The 17,830-nt window shown below is 41.4% G+C and overlaps 1 protein-coding gene across 4 annotated transcripts in view; it reads right to left on the reverse strand.

Moving 5' to 3' along the window:
• The window catches only part of dscama (Down syndrome cell adhesion molecule a), an 85,577-nt gene that overhangs the window by 30,344 nt on the left and 37,403 nt on the right, over positions 1-17,830 (reverse strand). For 3 of the 4 annotated variants that reach the window (XM_069539861.1, XM_020086258.2, XM_069539860.1), the window contains exons 4-7: positions 3,134-3,280; positions 2,104-2,382; positions 1,604-1,879; positions 762-1,058 (exon numbers count right to left, since the gene is read on the reverse strand). In XM_069539861.1, the coding sequence (XP_069395962.1) occupies positions 762-1,058; positions 1,604-1,879; positions 2,104-2,382; positions 3,134-3,280 (999 nt within the window). The remainder of the gene's footprint in view (positions 1-761; positions 1,059-1,603; positions 1,880-2,103; positions 2,383-3,133; positions 3,281-17,830) is intronic. The other variant, XM_069539862.1, reaches the window with a different exon arrangement.

The following is a 17,830-nucleotide window of genomic DNA, read 5'->3' on the forward strand; positions in this document are numbered from 1 at the left end:
TTAACTAGGCTCTGTAGTGTACTTTGAGCACAAGCATATCCTGGGTTGCTACTCTCTTTAGCACGATTAAGGAGCCAACGATGTGAGAAACAGTCATTACACTTTCTCCACAATGGCACCTGTGGAGATTTATCTTCATTGCTTGGCTGCATTTGGCATCCATGGACCCTCGCTAAAGGGCTAGAGGATCACCCTATTTAGCCTCACAACATGCAAGAATGAACACAATCAAATTAAACCAATCAGTGTACAGAAAGTACCCCTCCCTCTCTGCAACAGAGCAATGCTAATGACAGTGCACTATGCACAGAAAGCTTGAGTGCCCCAGTATTACTGCTACATGACAACAGCAGTCCAGCCAACCACGTCCCTGTACAGAGCAGACTGCACTGCACGAGCTGACAGTGAGTCACCTTAATGGTGTCCCAATATAAAGCTATCAGCAGGTGTAGGGAGCGGGGCATTAGAAGTTAATGCTGACACCAGTGACTAATGGCGGGAAGAGCTACTACAGGAGGCTGTGGACGTCCCTGTCCTAGTCTCATCAAGTAGACACAGACCAAGGCTGCACCATCAGGTTTTAAGACAGAGAAACAAGCAATCCATCAGACTTAAAATCTAAATATCTTGACAAACTTAGTCAGGCATTCTTTAAACATCTGCACATCAAGGCCAATTAAAAATGCATCAAGTTTGAACAAATCAAGACATGTTGATGTGTATATGTGATGGTGTGCTGGAAGAGTTGATCTGACAAGCACCTCTTACGTTTATTCGCGCCTGGTAGGAAACTGTCCCGGCCGAGTTGTTGCAGATGCAGCGATACACCCCTCCGTCGGGCACCTGGGTCTGGCTGATGTTGAGGTGGCTGACTACGTGACCCTCTGCATTGGTGTAGTGTGAGATGCGGTGGCGGCTGTCCCGTATGACAGGTTCGTCATCCAGAGTCCATGTTACCCGTGGCTCAGGCGTTCCCTTCACAGTGCACGACAGCGACACAAACTCAATGATGTTGTAGACCTTCTCGCTGAATGAAGCCAGAATCTTGGGGGTGCCATCTGGTCAGTGGAAGGAGAGTCACATGACAATGGACATTTTATTCTTCTGCACTGATTGCCTTAATTGAAAATAATAATAATAATACCTTAATAATACAATAAATTATACAAATGCATAACTGAAGCTTGAAAAAAATCTAAATTCTTTCAAATATCCAGTTTGATTTGCCTTTTCACTGCAGTGCTTGTCTGTGGTATAAAAAGCAGAATCAGAGCAAAGCAGATAAATACAGCTCCTTTCTCTGGCTCCACAACATCACTGATTATCAATATTCTACTTATCCTGGTGTGGTCATGGGAGGCAGACACTGCAGCACCCCCAGCCTCTGTAACAGTATGCAAGCTTCTTTCAGAAAATCTAATAAAATAGGCTGGGCCTCTGCTGTACTGCAGCACTCTAAACAACATGTCTACCCTAGATGAGGCAGGGACATGCTCATACACAGTTTTCATTTACACAAATTAAGGAGAAAAATACTTGCTAATTTACCATATTACAACACTTCCAGCACATATCTTCTCTCAGAGACACAGTGAATTCTGACCTTCAAGTATGACTTGGACAAAGTCCTGGGCTGACATCTTGCCATGTCTGGCAAAACACTGATAGGCTCCTCCATCACTCTTGGCCATACCAGCCATAACCAGGTTCTCCCTGTTCTGGCCTGTCATGCGAACGCTGTTACTGGGGTAGATGAGCTCTCCGTTACGATACCAGGACAGCTGGTATTCCTCTGAACCGGTTACACTGCAGGACAGTGAAACTTGGCTTCCCACGCTGCCCTTCACCTTCCGCGGACTCACCACCACCTTAAGGGGCTCTGTAGGATACAAAGTTCATGACTGCTTTTGACTGAAAATTGCAATATTTTGTCTCACTTGTTTTACTAGTATTACCATGGTATCATATTTGTTTTGTCAGTAAAATGTGTTAAATATGCTACCAGAACCATAAATATCTCAAGCACCGGCTTTGCCCTGTGTGGCATCATACTACTGATAGAAATCATCCACAATACCCTACCAACAACCCAATGGCACTGACCTTTCACCAGCAGCCTGCCAGCCACCTCAGCATTCCCGTAGCCATTCCACACCTCACACACATACGTCCCCGTGTCACTGGAATGGGCTCTCTCTATCAGCAGGCCTGTCACACTCTGTCTGAAGCGTGTGTCAGGCTCCAGAGGCCGGTTGTCTTTTAGCCAGCGGTATTTGGGTGCGGGGTGACCAGAGGCCTTGCAGGGCAACTCCACTCGATGAGATGCCATCACCTCACGACGCTCGAAGCTGTCCAGGATGTGGGGCGCTGAGTTGGTGGGGTCTGTAAGGTAGGATTCAGAATAGCAATTTCTACACAAAAATGTTGATGCATAACATGAAAACACTGCAGGGAATTTTAAATTGTATGATTGTGGATTAGCGTATCCCTTTTGTGGCTAAAGGCTAGTATTTAGTTTGGGCCTCTAATTTAGCTGAAATATCTTGACTTGTGGTGTTGTGCATGGCTAAAGCATAAGATCCTATATTTCCAGTAGCAAGCTATGCCTTGTAAATTCCTTTCAAACACCCACACTCTAAGTCCAGAGCAACAAATGACAGTGCACAGCTGTTTTCACAGTTTAATAAATATTCTTCATGACAAGTAAACTGAGCTTCATGTGTAAAATTGGTGGCGTGTTCCTTTAAATGGTTTAAGGTAAGAGGGGGCATTCTCTGTGCTGGCACAGTTCTGATGACCTTTAGCACATGTCAGCCTCTCTTTAATTCATGTGTTTTTTCCTGTCACTCTCTATTCTACTCACATTATCCAGATCTTTTTTTGCAAGCAGGATTTTATTTCCATATGTTCCTCTGTTATTTTGCACACACAATGTTTGAAACCAAACAAAAGCAACAGTTAAACAAAAAAAAAAAAATTGCATATTATGTATTTAGGCTGATTTTGAAGACAGAGATCATTGAGTAAATATTCCATGTCTATATCAACTTGTTTACTTGTGTTGAGCTGTAGCATATAGTAAAGAACCATCATAAATTAATATATGATGCAGATATTTTGGCGTTGCTCTTACCTGAGACAATGAGGCGGGCACTATTGCTCTGTCGGGTCTCTCCTGTGTATCGATGGCGTGTCATACACCTGTAGTTGTACAGCCCATCTTCCATTTGCACATCCAGGATATACAGGGCTCCCGTGGACGTGATGAGAAACCGAGACACTGAAAATAAATGCACAAATAAATCATGTTGAGTTACTACACATAACTGATTTAAAATGACAACTTTTGCCAATGAATACCTGATGTGTCACCTTGTTGTGACCTGCAAGTACTGCATATTGTCTCTGGTTAATCAGTACAATGTAGAACATTGTGGAGGAGCTATTTGTAGCTTGCAGACTGACAACAAAACACTTGTCTTTGAAAGCACCTTTGCAAACAGCAGACCACTTTCTCAGCAAGAAAATGCTGAATCCATCACTTTCTCATCTTTCGTTGATCCCCACCGAATAACGCACACAGCTTTACTGTCTAGGGTTTTATAAAAGAAGAGAAGAGAAGAATTGCCATGACTATACACATCCTAACCCCCCCCCCAAAAAAAACTGATGTTTCTGAAACAGTGTGTCACGTGACAGGAACAAAAACAAGGAATGTGGTCTGATTTCATCACGGGAGTTCACACCAGCATTTTATAACAAATCCTATTCTACAGTAACATGCTGCTGAGAAGAAAAAAGCGAGTGTGTGCATGCGTGTGTGCTCATTTGTATGCACTGGAATCACTACCTTACACATTCTAAAAGAAGAAAATACAGAAAATCCAATATTGAAGTCTCTTAGCAAATATTTGCAAGTCAAGTGAGGTACGCAGCGCTGTGTGATTGTAGTCACCAAACATCTGCTGCAGCCCATTTAGCTCAGCACAGCTCTGAGGTGCTGTGACAAGGCGGTGTGTTGTGTAGCAGTGTAACACAGCTCGTTATCATGTAGCTCATCGCTCTCTTCTCTCTCTCCCTCTCTCTCGGGGGAACTCTCTCTCTCTCTCTCTCTCTCCCGCTCCTTCTCTTTCTCAGCTCCAGACTAAAGCACAGGCAGCCAGGGATCACAGAGCACTTTGATAAGGCATGGCTGCGCAGGTCGGCTGTGCTAATATCATGCTAATGTTATGCTAATTTGTGTGAACACATGGAAGCGGAGAGAGGTAGTCAGTGTTTATGAGGAGTGATGTGTGCTGTAGCTGGTGGCTGCTGGGGAATTTTCATGTCCCCTGATGATGGAGGAGCCAATCTGAGGTGGGGATCAAATGGGGCCACTGCAGGGTGGGGGATTCTGGCAATATTGGTAGATATCATAATGTGGACTTTATGGGCTGTTGAATTACTCTCATTTAGTCCTGTCACGACAGTTTAACACTGATTAAGACTGCTTGTACAGGCCTGTGCACAGAGCACGTTGAAATAATGGAAAGAGGCCTAAAAGTGCAGCCAAATCTCCAATACGTACAAAAATATATATATTTCAGCAGAAAATGAGACAGTCTACAGTCTACAGACAGTGGTTGGAGGGAATTACAGTTGGCTTCCAATATATTTACAGATTACATTAATGGTGCAATAAGAAAGGGGTGACTGAGAGGACAGAGGGAAATAAGAAGGAGGAGAAGAGGGAGGAATACACAGAGGAGCGTGTCGAGGATGCTATTGTGAGCAAGTGTTGACCTAGTTAGAAATGAGAGACCATGGATTTGATATCCTGAAGGGTTTTTTTTCAGCTTGTGGTCGAGATGCTCTCATGTGTGACCGACAACCGGTGGTAAAAGGAGGGGGACAGGGGAGGTAGTAGACACCCATACTGTACGCGTAAACCTGAGCTCCTTTATCACAGAGAAAGGACTTGAAATGTAATCAAATCTGAATTGTGCTGGTTGTGATTCACTTTCATGGAAAAGAACAGTTCCACGATGGAAGATATCAAAGGGAAGAGAAGTGCAGGCTCTCTCTCCTGTCTTTCCTTTCTCCTCTTTCTGTCTTCTTCCCCTTCTTTCCCTCTGAAAGTTGCCTGGCATGAAAGGTTGACAAGGCAGGCCTATGAATGAGCAGAGCTTTCATTAGAGCAGACTGGCTGTCACTGCAACAAAGGGGCCGGGGCTGGGAGAGGGGAGTACGCCTGTGTTTTAAATGAGCGTTAAAACAGACACATCCTCACACGTGTTTACATATGGGAGTGTGTGGTTGTCTCATGTCTCCCAGTGAATCAAACTGGCTCAGGATCATTATTCAGTTTCTTACTCAAGCATATGTTAGATATATAAAGATATAACAAATACAAATCTGAAGTCTGTTATTGATCACGAATCATGTGATGTGGAGTCAAAATCACAATCCCTTCTCTCCTCCTTACAATGGAGCTTGATTCCTCAACTTTGGGTTTCTGCCCTTAAAAAGTAAATTAGCACCTTGATGCTATTTCTTATTCTCTACAAAACCTGGCATCATCATTAAGTGTTTGAACATCTACGTCTTTACCAACAACATGTGTACAGCTGCTAGGGAAACTCCTGTAAAGTCTGAAATGTTGAGTTTTGTTTTACCTTAGAGGAATAGTTGCCAGTAATGACTTCAGATTTCAGTAGATTCTGCACCTTACAGTTTGCAAACGCAGCAGGAGCTAAATCAACATGTGTAGCCCTACAGCGCAGATGAGCAAAAAAAAAAAATAGTGCATGTTTTAGTGCTGCGATGAGAAGTGAAAGTTGTTGGAACAAAAAATGTTCAGGGTCGGTGTAGTTGATTATATTCTTGATTCCTCAATGAACCAGCTCATCCTCACTGCCAACAAACACATTGCACATAGCTGTACTATGGTGTGTGCATGTCCTTGTAGCTGAGGGCATTTTCTGTGTGTGCTCGTACCTCTGCAGTTCTCTCGAATCCCATTGGCTTATGTGTCCGTATATTAAAGTCTTTGTGTGTGAACATAATATGTGTTTGGGTGCATGTGTCTATGCAGCACACAGCCGCACGCATGGTCAATAATAACGATCGAAGGCGCTCCACTACGCTTTTCCCTGCTCCTCTGTGCTCCACCTACTGCATACTAACACCGCCCGAGAGACAGCCTCCACTGTTCCTGCAGTGTGCATGTGTGAGCGAGAGAGAGAGACAGACATAGAGAGAGAGAGAGAGAAAGAGAGAGAGAGAGTATACTAGGCATATGAGCATGTGTTTGTATTAGTGTATATTTCTAAAACCATGGCTTCACTTCACCCCAGGTGGCCTGCAGGACTATCAGTCCTCTCCTCTTCCCTTTCTCTGTCCACCCAGCTGCTCTGGCATCAACGATGCCACAAACACAAGTCCCTTTCTGTGGATCCTCTCTCAATAGGTTCAATTAATCCCCATATAAGCCACACTGAGCCTGCAAGTGGACTCTTTGTTCATTCAAACTGGGAGGCTTTGCAGTTTTTCCAGTGAAACCTAAATTGCTTGTGCGACACAATAGAAAAAGTGAGAAAAGGCTGAATCGTGTCTGTGTGACATCTTTCATCGAGGACAGTTCACATTGGTGTCATCACTGAACACACATGCAGGTGAACATGTGACAAGGACTGAGAGGGAGGGCTGTCAGATAAGGTGGGACATGATGACACATGGTGACATAGCGGAGTACGTTGACCTGTGCTTGCTGAGCGGTCATCTGCCCATCTGGTTCAGATGAAAGAGTTAGCTCGGCTCCCTGAGTCATTCCAGTGTTTGATAATTGAGATGTGAGCGCAGGAAATATGAAAATGGGAGGAGGGAGGGAAAGAGAGAGAGAGAGAGAGAGAAAAAAAGATCAAGAGGGAAAGAGCACTTCTGGGATACAACCACTCTCTGTCATCTAAAATGACTTACAAATTAGCTTACAGCGGTGTGCTCCCAGTGAAGGGGGAAAAAAAGACACAACTTTCATATGCTAATTCAGATCATGTAGAGCAATTATCAAAAAAATGTCAGCTCGGTCTGACAGATCTGAACAGGAACCCAGTGCCTCTGTCTCTGCTCCTTGTCTGTTTTCCTCAATTTCAAGAAGCTTTAATACTTATTTTTTCTGTATAGAGATAATCCATTGTACATACTGCAGGTGTGCATATACACAGCAAAATCCTCTGAATACATCATTTCAACAATGGAAAATGTTGCTACATAACCACTAACTCTGTTTGTTAAACTATGTTATCCCATGATTTTGAACAAACCTACACTCTGCAACTCCCTCTGAAGAACAACTCTGGATGCCACTTATGGAAAAACCCATGGTGTCAGCTAAACAATGCCAATAAAAAATTGCTTCCTCATCACTCTGCTGGCTGGGTCCCTATTGTACAACTGTCTTCGAGTGTATTAGTGAGTAGAGTGTGGTCCCTGGAGACAGCAGGAGCCCACAGTGTCACTGTAACCTTGGCCACTAAAGTCATGCAGCTTGACAAAACAAATAAATAAATAAAATAAGATAATGAATAATCCAGGCCACGGCTGCAGACGAGCAAATCATCGGCAATCTGCATCTAAAAATGTTCTCGAGTGTGCTTCTGGTGGTTAGATGAGGGTGCATGTGGTTTTCACTGAATAGCTTTTGAAAATATGGCTGAATATCGTTTTTAACTTCAACCAAAAAATGGATATACGAGTCAAACATTTGTTGAAATATTGTGTGTATTAATACTGAGAGTAGATATTAGCGAAGGTGTTAGGTACAACACAGCTAATGGTTTCTTAAATAATATGCAAAACATCATTCAAAGCTGTTGACAACGATTATTCCTGTGACTGGGGGATGATGATGATTTGTTTGCAACAGTTACAAAATTAATTATTGCATCTTTCCATTAATGAAAAAACCCTGTCAATTTAATTCCTATGTCGTAAAATGAAAATTTAGGGAGCACTGTCTTTTTAATAATCTAAAACTGCCACTATCTTACTGCCATATGCGACGCCATACTGTTTCTCACTATGAGAATGTCACACACTGTCTGGCGCCAGAATTGCCGGTGCAGTCTGTGAGTAATAATGAGTGTATGATGAGCCCAGGAGGGCCCGTGTTGTAATTAGGCCCAGTTAGAGTTATTGGCAGAGTGACTCTGGTTTGATCAGGCTAGGATAAGCATCTCTATAGAGAGGGAGATCCCACCAATTTAGAGCCCCTTTAATAAAAATCATTTGTCATTCTTACAGGAGGCACACTGACAGCTGCTGGGGGGTTGCCATGGCAACGTACTGGCCACCATTCGCTTAGCAAGCAATCCTCCCAGTGCTGTAAATGGCGGAGAGAAGGAAACACAAACGTGCACATACACTGTCCAGTTAAGATATATGCAAGAACAGCAGCGCAGACATTCTTCAGCTAAAATCTTAATAATCTTATAGTGATATTTTGATTTTGATATACTATAAATACTGATTGCAATGTACCTGCCTAATATTGTCATTTAAAATCTCCATATTTATAATGTACTGTTGAATTTTCCCTGTGGAGTGAGCATCTTAACTGTCTGAACATGCAAAGGTTCTTCTACGGAGTTGTCTTGGTTCCTTTTCTGAATATTTGTGTCTCCCATCAACAACCTTTTCCAACACCCAGCCTGCCATGAAATACTGCATTTAAATCACCATTAATCAGTCACAATTTTGATATTAAATGAATCATTGTATGCACTTATTTAGCAAAAATGCCACATATCATCTGGTTCTATCATCTGGTTTTCACTTGTAAGGAATCACTGCTTTTCTTTGACTTCAGTGAATATCTTCAGTGAATATCAAACTAAGACATTTGAAGATGTCAGTGCATCCTTTTAGGCCTTTAAACGTATATCTCTACCCTTCAGATAACCTGCTAGTGATCTTATCAAAGAGACAAGCTAAGTCAGATGATGCTAAACATACTGGACCTAATTTAACTGCACATGGACACGTAAAAATGTTTGCATTAATTAGTTTGACTCAATTAGGAAAAAAGCTAAGATGGCTCTTCAGTACAAAAATACTGGAGTGTAGGGAGACACACACAAACTGAGCACCTGCCTTAATGTCTCATCACACCTGGACGACAGAGTTGAAGCAGCGTATCCTGGGCCACCTACAGTATCTAAGAGCCGAGTCAGAGTAGGAGGCTGTGCTTTTTTTTTTTATTGCCGCTCCTAATCAGCAGCAGCCTCCCTCTGCTCATTAACTAGACACATGCTAGCCTGAGGCTAACGGCCTCATATGTCAACCACAGATAAAGATGTCATCTTCTGCTTGACTGACTAAACCACTATTAAAACTAGATGCAAATAGACGTTGAACGATATTCAAATCAGGAGACAACAGGGAGGCTTAAACCCTGAGGCGCTTGGCCTCACGGTTGCCCCACATTCCTCTGTCATGTTAGAGGAGATTTTAGATACTGTCTGTGTGCAGAGTGATGTTCCAAACGACATCTGAGATCTCCAACACAGTGTTGTCGTTTTTTGTAGTAATCTATTAGAAATGTGTTGGTCAGTTATTTGGGTTCTGATATGGATGTATTGTATTTTTTTTCAATGTGAACTGAAAAACACCTGTCATCTATGTACCCAGTAAGAGAGCAGCAGTGGTGGCTATTGTCAGCATCATAAACTGCAGGCACACTAGCTGTGTGGACAAACTGATGAAACTATCCCATCAAACAGAAATCGAATCAAATAATGGACAGAGTGTGAATGGACTTTATTTGTACACAGGATTCATTTGGCAGACACTGTGTCTATTCTCCACCAGTCTGATGTGAGGAAGCACTTTCCTCAAATAAATGTTTGTCTTCTGAGGTCAAAACTGAGAATTCACTCATTGATCACAATAGCTTTCAAATCTCTGCCTGTGTGTTTCATTCAGTGTGTGTGTGTATGTGTGTGGTGTAATTAGCCAGTACTGGAGTTGAGCTATTAAACCCCTCATGCTTGTGTGTTTACAATGCTATCATTGGCCCCTCTCTGGCCAACACTAAATGAGCCAGTGTTGAGCCTCAGCTGTATAATCATGAATATTCATCTCTGTTTGTGAGAACCTCTGTGTGTGTGTGTGTGTGTGTGTGTGTGTGTGTGTACTGGCAGGCATTAAGGAAGCTATTACTATCTACTCAATCACAGTCCTTTGCTTTATCTGGATAATAAGTCAAGCTGACAACAATTCTACTTATCACCACACCAAAAACAAAAGATTCTTTGTTTTGGGAGTGAGACAGAGTTGAGCCTGTTCGCTGCACCAGGTCAGGGTTATCCATACAGTGTTTTCTCAATGTTTTGTTTCTCCTTTCACTTACACTCACTGAAAGCTTAGGATTGAAGGAAAAACAAGGAACGGCTTGATTAACCCTGCAGCACTTGGGGAAGACAAATATTAACTATAACAAACAGTTTCTTCAACACCACAGAGACCTACTTGTATATACTATCTATGCACACACAAGAGCTATCTCCAAACCAAAGTAATGTGATTTTCAAATAAATGCGCACATCACAACATGATTATTAATTACATTTCCTAAGTGAGAACGAGATGAGCCTTCAAGCCCCTCGCTAAACTGTGACAACCTGAGTGTAAAAGAGTTACTCCCACAGTGCAATTCCCCTGAGTCTTCGTGGCACTGCATTTCTGCTTATGGACAAGGACTTAAACACAGTGCTCATTGGTGTTTCATGGTAATTTGCAGTGGCAAGTGAAGCAGGCGATGCTGCTGTGTGAGTAAAGCAGAGGGGGCAAGAGGAGGATTAGATAATCAAACAGTGTGCCACTTTAAATAATCTCTGGCTCCTCTGGGGGAGGTGAGACTTAAAGCTGGAGCCCTTCTGCTTTAATTGTCTGATTTTCCCGTCATTACTGTTGAGGGCCTCAGTAATTCAGGCCTATTAAATATTCAGAAGCCACACTAGGGAGGGGTGGGAAGGAGGGAGTGGCGAGAGAACGATGATGGTATAGGGGAGTGAGAGAAGGCGAATGGGAGGAAGTAGTGGCAAGAGGGGCGCATGTGGAGGACTGAAACAGAAATATATTTTGAACTTTGAAAGAGTGAACAAGCCCTATAAACAAATACAAACTGAATAACATAACTGCTCTGTAGAATCCCATTTTGTGCTCACATATTGGCAAATTCACTTTTACACAATGTAAAGATTGATTGGCCCGCCAAAGTTAAAAGCAACCGATCACACTTATTTCCTCACATCAAAAATAATAGGTGGTGAATTTAAAACCCCCATTAACACACACAGAAACATTATTAAAAAATGATCTGGTATGTTTATGATCTTTCCCTTTTTGTTACTTTCAAGAGGTACAATATCAAGTGATAGAAAAACTGAGCACTAAGACGTGTTGATCTAAAACAGAACTGTTTTATTCAAGTAGCATCAATTATGAGAAAGAAAGAAAGAAAGACAGACAGAAAAACAGAAAGACAGAAAGACAGAAAGAAAGACAGAAAGAAAGAAAGAAAGAAAGAAAGAAAGAAAGAAAGACAGAGAGACAGAAAGAAAGAAAGAAAGAAAGTCAAATCTCAGCAGATTCTACTGCACTTCCTCGCAGTACTGACTGGAGCTCTCCATGGTGCTGAATTGTGCCACAGACATTAAAAACAACAAAACCACTGGTTTTAGTGCAGCTACACTATAAAACAAATGTATTAATGGAATCCATTTACGCTAAATGAAAAGGTGAATAAAGATTGAGATTTACTGGAGACTGTTAAAATGAAGTTGCTTAAAGAAAACCTCTTCCTCTGCTCTGTATTATACTGATGATAATTATCTATTGATGAAGCAAACGGTTCTTTCTCTAATTTAAACATAAAGAAATACAGTCAGGTTAAAACCGCTGTGACATGTTGTGTGTATGAAAGTCTATAAATGAAAAGACTGAAAACCACATTACAGTGATTATGTTGAAGGAAATGAAGAGACAAAAGTGCTGCTCTTTTATGAGTCACCCTGTCTGATCATGGCCCTGAGCTCCAGCCTGCATCTACAACACTGCATAAACTACATGTTGACATGACATTTAATCTGGGCTCCAGTCTGTAAATCCCTATTTTCTATAAAAAGATGCTCAGAGTCTGCCAGTGGAGCGAGATGATTTTACTTATCTACTGAGAAAATCAGCCATTAGCCTGATTTGATGCTGCAATGCTTTATCTCAAACTGTTAACTAAAACCGAAAAATCCTATATTAGAATGAAATTATAAAATGTAACTGTGAAAATTAACCACTTGTTCAAACTTTTTTATTTTGATATGACACACACACATGTTTACTGAGTAATGGAAGAAGTAACTCAAACCTGTGAAAATAGTAATAACTACAGTGTAAAAATACAACATTCAAATTCATCGGTTGAAGTACATATAATGTATTTACATCAATGAGATGTACTTGAGGTATTTTATTAAGATTTGTTATGTTGGCAAAAATGTCTCTGCCTGTTTTTGTATTATATAACATTTTATTGGATTTTTATTCTTAGATACATGTGAAAGCAGCATTTTAATGTGTTTTAATGCTTTCCAAGTTTGAGCAAATAAGTAATTTATGTATAGTTAGGTTTTTCTAAAAAGTACAAACTGAAAATGTAGTAGAGGAAAAATACCATTTAAAATAAAATAAAAATACTAAAGTAAAATAAAAGAACTTCCAAATAGAAAATAATTACAGGACTCTATTAAACACTTCCAGCACTAGTGAATCTTGATAAATATAATCCCAGCTGAATCGCGAATAGACACAGAGTAAAATAAAAAATTCAGTTTTATTTTACAGACTGTAATAATAATAATAATAATAATACTAATAAAACTTCTCCTCTCTCTTCTGTCTCCCAGTAAAACCTGTAATTATAATTTATTTTGGCAAAACATCTGTGTCTATTGATGCAAAGCTGGAATAAATATTGGTTAAATGTTCTTTACAGTGTATGTGTGCATTTCATTTCACAAAATGAAATAATTAAACAGGCGTCTTTTCTCCACTCCATAATAGCTGATTATCAAGCTTATGAAGAATGTTTACATAAACTGCTGCCTGATTTACCTGCTTATCAAGATAAAAACCTGGTCCAGCAATAACAACCAATATTTATAGGGATGTGTTGAAGGCTCATAAATGTGTACACATGTTGAAGTAATTGTGGGTGCTGATGTAAACTGATAAACATGTGTTCTTCATGTGTTCTTCATGAGGCCTCCCTCCTCTCTCACCAGCACTGGCTTCAGACCAACTTCCATATCAAGGTTTCAGAATATGCTGCAGCAACAATTAGACAAAAATCTCCTTTCACTAAGACCTACAATTATTTATAATCCAGCTTTATATTAAGGGTCCAGCTACACACATTTAGAGGACCTGCATACTGACACACAATTCTTAAATTAACACTAAGACGTGATGCATATTAATGTTGGAATAATATGAATTTTAAGGATGGCTCAAAGACCAATAGGTTTTAGTCAAAACCTTAGAGTATACATTCTTAGTTGGTTTAAATCATGCAATATTTTTATAATTCAAAATGTATAATTGTTGTATGGAAACTGATTGAAAAAAAACTTGGTTTAATAAAGATTAGACTAGTACTAACCACAATCAAACAATGATGAAATCTGTGATGTGTTTTATCATCAACCAACACCGAGCTCATGTGAGAAGTCTTTAACACTTTGACCATCTTATCCCAGTTACATCTCCAGTGGTTAGAATGTCGACGCTTGTTTACAGGAGGACTCGACCACCATGTAATCAAATCCTCACTGCAGCCTCCTCTTTTCCTACAATGGCTCAAAAACCACAATGAAAAGATATCTCTCCTTTCCTCTATATCATTGCTTTTCCATTCCATCTCCCTCCCCTTCTCCCTCTTTGTTGCTGTCCACTCTGTCTCCTTGCTTTTCATCTCTTGCCTTTTTCCTTGGTAATTCCCTCCCCCTCCTCCCCCCCATCCCCCTCTCCCCGCAGAGCATTAGCTTGCAGTGGTCAGGCCGCTTGACAGCTGCTCCACCTGAAGAATATCAATCAATGTTGCTGTGGAGACAGAAACAGGCTCTCCTTTATTTTCTAACCCTTCTTTCACTTCCATCGTCTCTGTCTCGCATGATGCTGCTGGTGGGCTGAGCACAAGCAACTGTTAGTTGTTTTTTTTAATACATTTTGATATTTAACAACGTGAGCTGAGCTGATTCAGGAGCATCCTTTGGCATATTTTGCCGCTAATTTCTCTGAGGTGTGACTAATTGAGTTGCGGATGCAAGAACCCAAGATGTCTCAGACTATCACTTGAGACGAGCCAGGCAGACAGGCGTGGGACGGAAGTGTCTATCACTGCGAGCACATGACAGAGGAGTGAGCACTGTACAAATCAAGCTGCTCAATATAGAACAACACTCAATATGCTATGATCACCATGAAGCCCTTCATCCATGCAGAAAACACTTAGTGTTGAAATGCTTTTGTTATGAAGTTCTATTATGTTTTCTTGTATATTTAGCATTTAACCAGGTTACTTTAAATACAAAAAATAAATACAAATAATTCCTATTGTTCTGAAAACAGGTTGTGATTATATCACCTAGCAACAATTCCACCTCGAAACCCGAATTATCAGGAGACCAATCAAGTTCCTCTGTCTAATTGCTCCAATCTACCTTCTCATACAGCTCCCTCTCCCACTACATGGCTCCAGCCCTGCTGCTGCACATAACAGCGAGCAGTGAAATGGCTCCCCACAGACGCATCGTCAGTGGCACCGATGCCAGGCCCGCCAGCGGAGGGTTAAGTAAATATTGGGCGAAGCATCTGCTCTCAAAGTGCCATTGTCTGCCTGTGCTCCTGCCTGGTCCCAGTCTGGTATAAATCACACACAGCAATTAGTGCCACGCTATCCCCCTGCCCTCGTTAAACAACCCTGCCTGCTGAGGAGGCCCATAAACACCAGACACCAGCCTGCATGGGTGGAGGAGAGAGGGATGGGATGGATGGATGGATGGATGGAAGGATGGATGGATGGGTAGATGTGACAAGTGTTCCCTGTGCTATTTTACAGCTAACACTTAAATAAGAGTCAGTTAACAGCAATGCTGTAATTGACAGCTAACAGTTTAGCATAATGTTTACCATGCATGCTCCCCATTGTAGTTTAATTAGTTGTTAGTGTACAAAGTGTAGATAAGGATCATGGGAATTCCTTTAGTTGCAGGTATTGGCTTATAAAATTGAAGCACTGGACAAATTGAAAGTTGGACCTGATGATGGGGCAACAGAAAAAGTCAGGGGATTTTTTTTAACTCCTAAAAAGTGTGCAGTCTTCATCGAGGAGGAGAGTAGAGTCTGGAAAAAGATCTGTGTAATTAAAGCACTGATGTGTGGGCCTACATCTAAAAATATACACCTTTCCATTAGTCAATGACATGAATGTAGTAAATATTGTTATTTAGTTGCTCTGTTACATGTGACATCTATCACACTTCTCCATCCTTGGAGAGGGATCACTCCCTTGCAGCTTTCTCTAAAGTTCTTTTTTTTACTGCGGGTTAAGGGCAGAGAATGTCGCACCTTGTTAGGAACTATGAGGCCAATAGTGATTTGTGAATATGGGCTACACAAATAAAACTTGATTGATTGATTGAATAAAAATACCAAAGGAACAATAATCCCAATACAAAATTACAAATGTTAAGGGCTATTAGCTGAACACAACATGTTCTGTTTTGCACACACGTTCTATTCAGTATGCTATTATTATTATTATTTTATTTTATGTATATAATTCTTTTGAAGTATGAGTCATAGTCAATTTTTTTCCCCCAAAGAAATGTCACTCACGATGTATTCAGATTACAGCTAACATGTCTTATTTATAATTGAAAAACCTTTCTACATAATCAATAACAAATCATAATTAGAATATACTGGCTGGTCTACGCAAACCATTAACAAAATTAGAAAAGAAAATAATTGTTAGTCAGCATGGAGGTTCACATGCCTTTAAAAACAAGGGAGGCCGTCTATTCTTATTTAACTTACACGAGTATAACAGCATGCGCCAATGATCTAGTTTATGATCTAGTTTATGATGCACACCCTAAAAAGTCATAACCAATGATCACTTGGCTGATTTTTATCATTCATCAGCCAGTGATCTGAAATATCTAATTAAACCTTCAATGTAATTTAGATGACAACAGCTGATGAAAGGACAAAAACAGCGGCTGGTGAGAGGAGAAATAGCCATAAGCACCCCTATTACCATATTGCTCTAAATTACCACAATCACAGGGGGAGCATTTAACATGCCACCACCCAGTGGAAAAAAACGGTCCCACAAATAATCAGAATGAATGTAAGTGATTTACATTCTGCTCTCTTTGTGATTGTGCTACCAGTTGCTGTTGTGTCCAGGGTAATTAGGAGATAATGAGAGTGTTATTGGGCAGTGGGCTCATTTAGAGAAGGAGAGACGTAGAAGAGACAGGGAGGGCGCTCGGGTGCTCAATGACTTGTCTAAGGGACGATGCTGCACGGGCTGACTCCACCACCATGACCACCTGACTGCCACTCAGTCACGACAAGGCAGAGGAGAGGGGAATGAAGGGGACGGGGGAACTGATATGGAGGAGGGGGATATGGAAGTGGCTCCAGCAGACTGGGAGTGCTGGTTAGCAGTGTTGCTCCTGGAGCAGAAAATATCAGAGGAAAAAAAAATGTCATTGAGGGAGCACTTGGTTAGATTTATTTTTTTATGTCTTTGTACCCTCCTGCTTTTCCCCATTTCTTTTCTTACGCCTTGCCTCGTCTGCTCTGTGCCTGTGCAGAAAAGACTTGCAGACAGGACGACAATTGTGCAACAGCAATCCTACTGAAACACGCCTCCCTCTGATTCCCCTTCTCTCCCTCTCTCCCAGACTGATTCTCCTGTTAAGGTGCATTGTGAGAGACAGATAGAAAGACAGGGGGGGAGAGGTGAGCTGGTTACTGTGGCAACCAGGAGAGTGACTCTTAGGCAATGCCATATGCATAGGGAGGTAGAGAGAGAGAGAGAGGTAGAGATGGAGTGTGCTGATGAAGGGATGTAAAGGGAGGGTGTAGTAGAGGTGGTGTTGGGGGGGCTGGAGGAGGTAGAGTGCAGGAGGCAGATCAGAGGGAGGTGTCAGTGGGTTACTGCGCACACAGAGATTCACCCTCTATTTCTACCCTGGCAGAAGAAAGGGAGGCAGAAACAAAAGGAGCTGTCTTTTGAATGGTCGCTGTGCTGGATTGGACTGTCAGCGCTTCCTCCTAACAACCTCACTTAGCTGGTTGCTGCTCCCACTCCCAGACACTTCCTTACTCTCTCTCTCTCTCTGTCTCTCTCTCTGACTCTCTTTCAGAATGTGCAGTCAGTTGCAGGTAATTCTCAGATTCAATTTTAACCACTATTAAATGTTCAACTGCTGGATTGGAGCGTTTTTTTTCCCCCTAGAATCCAAGGTGGCATGAATAAATAATACATTTTGTCCAACCAGCAGTCCAAAAAGATAATCAGATTTCTACAAACTTATAACTAATTGGACTGTGATAAACACGACCAATCGTTTCATTCAGACTAAACAAAATGACTGGCTGGCGTTCTTGTCTTTCACTAACATCCTGCTCGTCTACACTGCTGAAGTAGCGTCAAGAAACGGAAAAGTCGGCTTCTAGCAGTTGTCAGGCACTGTCGTGTTATCTTTGACAAGAGGACAGA

This window comes from Paralichthys olivaceus, chromosome 15, assembly GCF_024713975.1.
Source record: "Paralichthys olivaceus isolate ysfri-2021 chromosome 15, ASM2471397v2, whole genome shotgun sequence".
In the NCBI taxonomy this organism is placed as follows: Eukaryota; Metazoa; Chordata; class Actinopteri; order Pleuronectiformes; family Paralichthyidae; genus Paralichthys; species Paralichthys olivaceus.